The 9902-nt window shown below is 38.2% G+C and overlaps 1 protein-coding gene across 1 annotated transcript; it reads left to right on the top strand.

Annotated features, from left to right (window-relative positions):
* Positions 1-485: 485 nt before the first annotated feature.
* LOC106517668 (monocarboxylate transporter 1) lies at positions 486-9634 on the top strand. Its single transcript, XM_014008647.1, has 6 exons — positions 486-583; positions 2070-2129; positions 4177-4414; positions 7611-7754; positions 7850-8623; positions 8723-9634. Exons 3-6 carry the CDS (start codon positions 4198-4200, stop codon positions 8941-8943), a joined length of 1356 nt encoding a protein of 451 aa, XP_013864101.1. The 5' UTR covers positions 486-583; positions 2070-2129; positions 4177-4197; the 3' UTR covers positions 8944-9634.
* Positions 9635-9902: the final 268 nt, after the last annotated feature.

Raw genomic sequence — 9902 nt, forward strand, 5'->3', positions numbered from 1 at the left:
GCAGGTGTCCTGCGTCTGACCTCAAAGTGCACGAGCTTCAAACTTCAGCGTTGGCTGCGATTTTGAAGCTGAAATCGCGTTCGGTGTGAACGCACCATAATTCTTTCAGATTAACTCCGCTCCACCAGATGGCGTTAAATCTTAGCTTTGCTCCGTTAGTGCTAAACTGAATCAAACTCTTTAGATGTTTAATTTAATAGAATACAATAGAATATATCTTTATTTCAAAACAGTCATAAAACAAACAAAAAAATAGACACAATTACTAATGCAAAAATACACATTTTGACTAATTTATAAGGTCATCTGTATGAAAAGGAGTAGGTTGAAGCAAAACTTATATTGTCCTACACTTTCCTTACTTTTCAATTAATCAATATTATTTAGATTTTTATTTCAATTACTGACTGATAAATAYATACAGTGTATATATATTTATATATACAGTATATATGATTTTTCAAGATTTTTTTTTTTTGCACAGTCCTTGTCTATGACTATCACATTTCATTTTGTTTGTTTGTTTTTGTTTGTGTGAAATCAGAAACTTGAAGTCAGAGGAGGTCCCACGCTGGGCTGCAGGGTGAATAAATCAGAATACTTTTTCAACACCACTGCAATTGCAGTGCTTTTGCCAATCTTGTTTTTGTTTTAATTTAGTAATCATGACACTGAAATAGACAAAGAGACAAAATAGAGAAAGCTGTAACTTCATGCTCATTTAGTTAGAAATAAAAGTTTAAATCACAAGAGCTGCAACAGACAGCAAACTTTATGAAAAATGTGTTAACTTTGTTTAGTTTGATTTTTTAAAATTATTATCTTAGTTTAATATTAGGCAGCACTGATTTTTTTGTTTGTTTTTTAGAATTATTAGTCATTCAAATTATTCACCATATTGTCATGTCTATACTCAGAAAAGGCAAGCTCTTTATATTTGAATGTCCTTCATATGGGTGTGCATTGTATGCTCACAGCCCACACCTTAAACTGAAACATGCTTCCAAATATTCCACCTGCATCAAACCAGGAAGTTCAATCACTGATKGGGGGCGAATTTGGGTCAGCAGGACCACCAGAACAGTCATATCATTGCATTATTATTTAAAGGTAAATTCTGTTTTCACACATTATCTCTTTGCTGTATGGACTGAGATAACACCGGCTGTTTAGCCACAGGTTGCTGCACAAAGATAGTGTTACACAAACCTCAGACTGTGTCGAAACACATCCTTTCTTTGGTTTAAAAAATAAATGTCTGATGCAAACGTGACACTGTGTAAAAATCTACAATCTCACATCTGCTTAAACCATTAGGAATTTTCCAAGATTTGTCTTGATTTTGAAGGTGAACCTTATTWTTGTTAATTTTCCCCTCTCTTATTTTAAACATTAGTTTTGCTCCATTATCCAATGTATTCCTACTTTCTTTAAATGTGGACAATGATTGCTGTTTAATAAACAAAAACCAATAAAGAATATTTCACATCATTTTTCTCAAAATAGAAACAAATACCTGTATATTCCTTTGGGGTCTTGGAGTTGACAAAACAKCAACAGAAAAGAGCTTCTTTTTACTTTTTACTTTGTTCGTATTGAGCAACTCTAAATTTGCCTCAGTTTGTGTCCTGTTCTCAGATAACCCCTCTGTCTGCTGGTATGTCAAGTAGCCCTTTCAAGTTGCCATGTTGACTGCTTTATTTAGCCTAAGAAAATCTAGGGAGCATTCATGCACCCATTTATCTTCTTTCTTCATTCTTTTACCTGCTTTTACTGAACATCTTGACACTTTGACTTCTCAGATTTTGAGACAGTAGTTTAAAAATGTTTTTATTATCTCATTTTATTAACTTAGAAATTTATATGCATCCTAATTGCAAAACGGTGTTCCTCGGTATCCTATTTAGGCATTTTTTTTCCTTTTTTAATTGCCATTCTTTTTACATCTAGAAAGCCCTGTTTTTGAATCTAGAAAAGAACATTTCTTCTGCACACTTAGAGGCACCCTTGTGATTTTGTACGCTCACATGGTGAACATGTTTTAACCTTCTTTTCTTATAATTATGCAGCTTTCAAAGGTGACCCTGGTGGAGGAAAATCAGACCATTCACATCCTGTATTTATCACAGGTGAGAATAACTGTGAAACTTCTACCCTCGACCACTCCATATTCACATTTTATGTGGATCCAAATTACAGATAAAGACGCTGTCCACACTGTATTTTTAACTGATTATCCATTCGAACACTGACATATCCATGCCTTGCCAATAGGTGACAAGGACTTTCAGGTTAAAGACATAAAAAATACAGAGAAAGAACATTCTTAACTTTGCTAAAGATTTTTATTTTTATTTTTTTTACGAAAGCCGTTGAAGCTACTTGTAGTTTGTTTTGATATTGCTCAAGGTTCACAGGATCAAAGCTCACTGGTGACAGGATCAGGATGAAGCAAATCAGGCAAATGAAAGCTGCTTAAAACTACAGCGTTGTGTTTTGGGTTTAGGCACGAAGTAATGGGTGTGTGAGGGCAAAAAACCTGCTTCRTTATTGTTTCTAAACAAATGCCGTATGTCACACATGACTCCATCAAAAACTAAAAGCATTTTTCTGCAAAATATTAATTTTTCTTTTCACCTAAACTGAGTTTGGTTGTGAATGGTAAATGTAGCAATAATAATAAGAATAATAAGAATAATCAATCTAAATATGTTTTTTTCCTTTATATTTTGAAATGTTATTCATGTGTGTGTTTTTGCCACCTAGTGGTACAGCTCAGGCATCTCATAAATATTGTTTAATCACTTGGAAAGAAAACAATATATATAATATAATAGTGTACATGGGACCTCAAGCTGCAGTTTTCACACACAGGGAGTTCCCTTTCGTCGGAGCTTGTATCGATTCACTGGAATCACATTGACTAATTTAGTTGCAAGGAGGCTGTTCTGTTTAAAAATAAAAAAGAAAGAAAGAAAACTAATTAAGACGTTTTCGAAGATAAGAACATAGTTTGAGTAGGAACTCTGTCAATAAGTAGTAATTTGTCATCAGAAAAAAAACTCAAACTTTCAAGTTTGCTTTGATTAAAGTGTGAGTGTGTGTGGGGGTGCGTGTGCATGTGTGTGGAGGGGGGCAGTGTTCCCATAAAGACTATAAAGACCATTTCAACAATAAAGATTGTATCCTCCATGAAAACCTTGAACAATAACAAATATCTCATGATGTTCATAGTATCAAACACAGACAACCACTTATTGTTAATATATGTTGCTACATGTAATATATATGCAAATTCCTTTATGTACCCAAGTGAAAACTAAATTCTTCTAAATGAACAGATAATAAAAGTATTAAAAAATATTGTGAGTTCTTATTGTTTCTGTAGAACAGTATAGGAGGCACATTTACAGCTGCACAGCAGCAGCTAAAATCCCAGCTCAATAACAAGTTATTTTCTACATTAAATATTCACTACTTGCTGCGCACAACTGGCTTATCCAATAAGTTTTCAGAGCGCTAAGCCAATTCATCAACGAAATCAAGTCCTCCTCGGCTGAAAAACACTATATTATCACCCACTCTGGAGCACAGCCCTGGGCTATTGAGCAGTGTGAATTCAACGTGCTTTCATGGTCTGATCAATGTTCTCCCTGGATAGTCTCCCCTGTGTAAACAATACAGTAAGCAGTTTGACTCTGCGGATGGACTCTTATTCATCACCTCTAAAGTGAAACTGTGGGAGATCAGTGGCTGAGAGCTCGGCGAACACACGTGGAGAGCAATTCAAAGCAGAACACGGCCAGGAACCGAACACCTGCTCTTAAACTCTGTTATTATTGACTAAGTGGTAAAATCTGGTTCTTTTTATGAATACCTGAAATCTCAGCAAAGCAGGGGTACAAAGAGTAAGAGGTCAGGATAGAAAACAGCWTTATTAACAGCATGGCAATGCAATRCACAAGAGCCTCCACAGGTTTGTGTAAGAGATGAAAAAGAGTCAGGTCTCATTTCACACAAATCAGCAAGTAGTCTTTGTTAAAACTGAAAACGTATAATTTAATCTATGAAGAGTTTAAACTTGTGAGCTCTTTTTAGCAAGTTTATCTTAGACCATCAACTAACTAAAATATTAAGTATTTTGATTGTTTGTTTGTTTTTTCCCAATATGTGCAGGCTCATCATACCTGAGGAAAAATGCCAGTTGCCCTTGGTGGGCCTCAAGGCTACACACCCCCTGAGGGTGGCTGGGGTTGGATGGTGGTAGTAGGGGCCTTCATCTCTATTGGCTTCTCCTATGCGAGTGCCAAGTCGATCACTGTCTTCTTCAAGGAAATCGAGGTGATCTTCAATGCAAGCAGCAGTCAAGTGTCCTGGATCTCCTCCATCATGTTGGCGGTCACATACGGCGGAGGTGAGCTGCAACCCAAAAATACAAGCGGCCACATGTGGGTTTGTTATAACGCTTGACCTTTAACACATCAGGAAGCTTCGTAGACTGAATCAATGTCTAGCTCTTAGCATGACTGGGAMAGATTTTTTCCTGCTGTTTTTAGTTAAAAATCAATCGTTTTTTTCTGAAATGCAGACATACAGAGAGGCTCACTCTCATTTTGTTCATATTGAACCTACAAAATGAATAAACATGTCGTTTTGGTGTAGGGGGTGGGAGCAACAGGAGTGTGACTCCTCTGTTGTGGTTCTGCTGCAACACTAGCTGTCTCAGAAACACACAAATGGGTTTTTCTTTTGTATGTGCGTGGATTGTCCTCCCCTATGCTATGAGAGGAAGACCACCAGGGAGTTTGAGTTGTTGTTGAGGTGATGACATGAATGAGACTTTGGGTGATATCACACACTTCTGGATGATCAGGTGGTTATGAGTCCTCATTCAGGGGCGGTTCTGGGGGCGGGGCCACAGGGGCATTGGCCCCATTTGAAATCTGATTGGCCCCCTGAAGTGCCCCTGTCCTGTCACTCATCTGTCCTTCGCCCAAGAGTGGTTGCAGTTCCACTTCCAAACTGTGGTGGCGCTAATGAATCAAATAGGAAAGTCCAGCATGAAGCAAGCTCACGCAAGTCTATTTCGATTTGAATATTCCTGCAGAAAAGGTATTTTAACTGACAACAATGGCTGGATTTTCTCACATGTGTGTTTGAGTRTATTTTRTTCATGTACAGTAAAAATGCATGTAAAATTGATAAGGAAAATTTACAGTTTGAGCTTTTACAAGTGTCTCTGAACACGYGTGACTGATTAAATTTATRCTCCTTACAAAAACTGGGGATTTGTGTGCAAGCATGTTGAACAAATACTTGRCCCCTCTATGAATACTGTGGCCCCTGGATGGCCTCGTACCCTGGAAAAATCCAAAATTAGCCACTGTCCTCATTTATGTGCAGGTACAAAGTTCAAAGTGCCTCTGTTCTAAAATTATTCCACTTTAGTTACTGTAGTAAACTGGAAAACCTGTAAATACGTCACCAGGACTCATGGGAATTTTAAGTTGTTTTATTGACGTGGTTAAAATGTCACCATATTTAAAAAAAAGATCATTTCATTCTCACTGCAGCACTCAGTTCATAACAAGCCACAGAGAGTAAAAATGAGTCTCTTCTTTTAACTCTTTGCATTCTTCATCGCATTGAGCACAAGAAGAAAATGTTTTTTGTAATTTATTGCACAAATCTAAAAAATAACAAAGCTGTCACATGTCCATTAACCTCCCCTCCACCCCCAAATAAAATAAAATAAAATAAACAAGCAAAGCACCCCATCCAGGCCAAAGCCGAATTATTGTACAACGGAAGTAAAAATGCTTCAAGGAATCAGTGCTGCTTAGTGTTTAGCAACTTATTTTCCTAACATGCACATGGAACTGCTTACAGAGTTTGGCTTTAAAAAAAATTGTGTTTCAGTTCAGTTCCGTTCAGTTCAGCTCCTGTTCATATCCCAAGGGGAAACTGGTTTGCATAAAGCAAATGATGGATCCAAGCAGGTGTGGTTAGCTGAAGAGAGATCTACAGATTTCCTAACAAACCTCAACCTGTGGTGGTCTCAATACCCAGACAGGTGACAACATGAACAGCCGCAACCTTTTACTCATACGGCACTCGCATGCTTTGGGTCCACTTGTGTCCCCTTAGAGGGAATAGTCTCCACAAATCAATACAAAGTTGTTCTGAGAGATCACCTTTATCCACTCATGAAGGATCTCTACCCTGATGTGCACTGTCTCCTGCTGGATGGCAATCCCCACAGGGCGCGAGGAGTCAGGAAATGTTTTGATAAATATGAAAATAACTGGAGAGACATGCTATGGTTTGTGCAGTCAGCAGATTACAACACAACTGAATATCATTAGAAAAGGTTTTATCATTGCAGTGAAATTCCAGACTCGTAAAATCAACATTAATACACACAACATCTGCTCAGGCAGTGAGCAGCAAACCTGTTTAATTTGTCGTCCATCTGTACATGTTCAGGTGAAACGCTGTTAATTATTGTAAAAATTCAAATGCAAACAAATACCAGTGCCAACTAGTTTTGCACAGTGCTCAGAGAATACAACAAAATGTTTTTTTTTTCACACCGTGAGATGACAACTGAGTCTATTCTGCATGTTGAACATTCTCAGCACATCAGCGGGAGAAGTTCATTAAAAACCCACTGTTGCCTAACTCTGTACTCCTTCAATTTTTGATTCATTACATCCATAATATTCTACATTGGTTTGTCTCCAACCTTTATATCCTAAGCAACCCTCGCTGCAAAGTGGAAGGAAAGAACTCATTGTTTTTCATGAAGACTGCCTGCATTACAATTTAAAGCCCTTTGTCTTGCATCGTGCTGGCAAATGAGTCTGGACAACCTCTAAACAAAAACTGTCAGTTTCCATTTAGGCTCATTGGGGACTGCAGGGATTTGGCAGGAAGGCAGCAGTGTCTTCCATGTGGAGCCTCATACTCATTTAGGCTGATGGTTATAAGTTGGAGATGAAGCTGGTGTTTTGCTACCTGAGCTCAGCATGCATCTTAGTCATTTGTCTGCAAGTCATAGTAATTTTCTTGAGCTGACGTTGAATCCTATCCTAATAAGTTTTTTTTATTTATTTTTGCCTCATTCATCAGGCCTCTTTCTCTAACTGGTGCACCTGGTGCCAAAACTGACACAAAAAAAGTTCAGTTATTTTAGCTCCCATGCACACGTCAGCGCCAACATCTCCACCCCCACAAAACACACATGCAGCCACAAATACCACACCTTCATTTCTGAGCTGAGACACCTTCAATCTTAATTTGAAGTGGGCCTAAGTTCGATAAAACAAGGGAATCTCTGTCAGTTTGTACGCATCRCAAAATCAAAGAAATTATTATTTTTGATTCAGTGTTTGTGGTTCTACTGACAGTTCGCAATATTAATGGCAGGGGAGCACATGTACTGCAGTGCAGCACTGGCACAATTGATTGAAGAAGCTGTTTGAATTTGCTGAACAACTTCTGCAGCAATGATGCCCCCTGGTGATCAAATGTAAAATTGCACACGTGTGTCTTGTGTTTCAAAATCAAGCTGTTTGTGACCTTTTTTGTGCTTTTTGTACAATCTGCAGGTCCCATCAGCAGCATCCTGGTAAACAAATATGGGAGTCGTCCTGTCATGATGACAGGAGGTCTGATATCTGGGATAGGTTTTGTTTCTGCCTCTTTTTGCAACTCTGTGGAAGCGCTCTACTTTTGTGTTGGCGTGCTAGGAGGTTTGTATTTTTTTATTATCCTTTTTTTAACTATTATTTTTTGGTTAGGTTGTAATCAAGCATTCTTACAATTGTTTGTTTTATTTATTTTAAAGGTTTGGGATTGTCCTTTAACCTTAATCCAGCCCTTACTATGATTGGAAAGTATTTCTTCAAGAAGCGACCTATAGCTAATGGGATTGCCATGGCTGGTAGCCCCGTCTTTCTCTCCACCCTGGCTCCTCTTAACACCTGGCTCTATGACCAGTTTGGTTGGAGAGGAAGTTTTCTGATCCTGGGAGGCCTGCTCCTCAATTGCTGTGTGGCCGGTTCCCTCATGCGGCCGATAGGACCCAAACCCAAACCTGCAGAAGCGAGCACAGAGAGGAAGACTGTGGTGCAGACCATCAACAGCTTCATCGACCTCTCTTTGTTTAAGCACCGTGGATTTTTGCTCTACATTATGGGAAATGTTGTCATGCTGTTCGGTCTTTTTGCGCCACTGGTGTTCCTTTCCAACTATGCAAAGAGCAAGGACATTCCTAAGGAGAAGGCAGCTTTTTTGCTCTCCGTGCTGGCCTTTGTTGACATGGTTGCTCGGCCATCGATGGGCATCGTAGCCAACACCAAATGGATCCGGCCCAGAATACAGTACTACTTTGCTGCTTCTGTGTTGTACAATGGCGTCTGTCATGTTCTAGCTCCGATATCGGTTGACTACAAAGGCTTCGTCATTTATGCCTGCTTCTTTGGCTTTGCTTTTGGTTGGCTGAGTGCAGTGCTGTTTGAGACGYTGATGGATCTAGTGGGAGCTCAGCGCTTTTCAAGTGCTGTTGGGCTGGTCACTATCATGGAGTGTGCGCCTGTGTTGCTAGGACCCCCGTTGCTCGGTGAGTATGCGACCCACCACCACAGTTGACTAAACTGTCACACACACAAAAAAAGCTAAAAAATTGAATTGTACCTATTTCTTTTGTTTGGTTTTACAGGAAAGTTCAAAGACGTCTACCATGATTACAAGTACACATACCAGGGCTGTGGGATTGTCCTCATCATCTCCAGTGTGTTCCTATTTGTGGGGATGGGAATCAACTATCGACTGCTGAACAAGGAGAAAAAGGAGGAGGAGAGGAGGACCAGGATGGGAGTCAGAGAACCAAAGCCCAGTTCTGGCGGGGTTGAGGTTAAGAATACAGAAGACACAGTTTAGTGTTTCACGCCTTGTCAGCTTGTATTTTTGAACAGATAAAATCTTTTCAGTGAGGTCTGTGGAAYACTTAACATCAGCAAGCTTTTTTTATTTCACGTTGTGCTCTTTCAGATGACTGTCAGTGAAGCTATTTACTTATTTGCAACTGTTTGTTAAACATTTACAGATTTATTAAAACCCTTTAAGTTCTATTAAAAAATTATCAACATAAAATACCTCTATTAGTGAGACCAGTAAATAACATTCACATTTGCTTGTACTTTTTCAAAGTATGGCATTCCATATAGYCAATGATGTGTATTGCTTCTGAATTTACTATAGTCCATTAATATATTCTGTATTTTAACATTTTAATACCTATCAGTAATTGTTGTATGGGTTTTATGTTTTGAAAGAAATACTCTTCCTSTTGTAGTGTTCACTTGTTTGTATCTCACTTTCCTTTGTCACTAAAACCTCACAGCACAAGCTTTTTGTTTGTCACTCAGACTGTTTATCTTAATGATACCGAAGACAAGTTTTAATTTTACCAGTATATTTTTATATAGCCTACTTATAATCAGTCAGTTATGAATATGCTGTGGTTTGTAAAACCGTAATGCACAGCTTTGTGTGTTAACATGAACTTATAACATGTATTGTGTATATACGAAAGCTTAAAAAATAAAATTGAAGTTAACTTACATATGAATTATTTCCTCTTTTTTGGATCTGTGAATTTTATATGACTAATACAAAAAATTAGAGACACATTTATATATGTAATGGACCCCTTCAAAAAACAAACTCATATTAATAACCACCTAAGAGACATACATTGAATATTTATTATAAACATATGGCTTGCTGCCTATAACAAATTTAGATGAGCAAACTATATTTCACTTACAAATCGTAAAGTGTTTTTTGGAGATTATTATGTGAATGTGTTCATGACTCAGCCAGAATCTGTGTCCCAC

Source organism: Austrofundulus limnaeus, unplaced genomic scaffold, assembly GCF_001266775.1.
Source record: "Austrofundulus limnaeus strain Quisiro unplaced genomic scaffold, Austrofundulus_limnaeus-1.0 Scaffold51, whole genome shotgun sequence".
Classification (NCBI taxonomy): domain Eukaryota; kingdom Metazoa; phylum Chordata; class Actinopteri; order Cyprinodontiformes; family Rivulidae; genus Austrofundulus; species Austrofundulus limnaeus.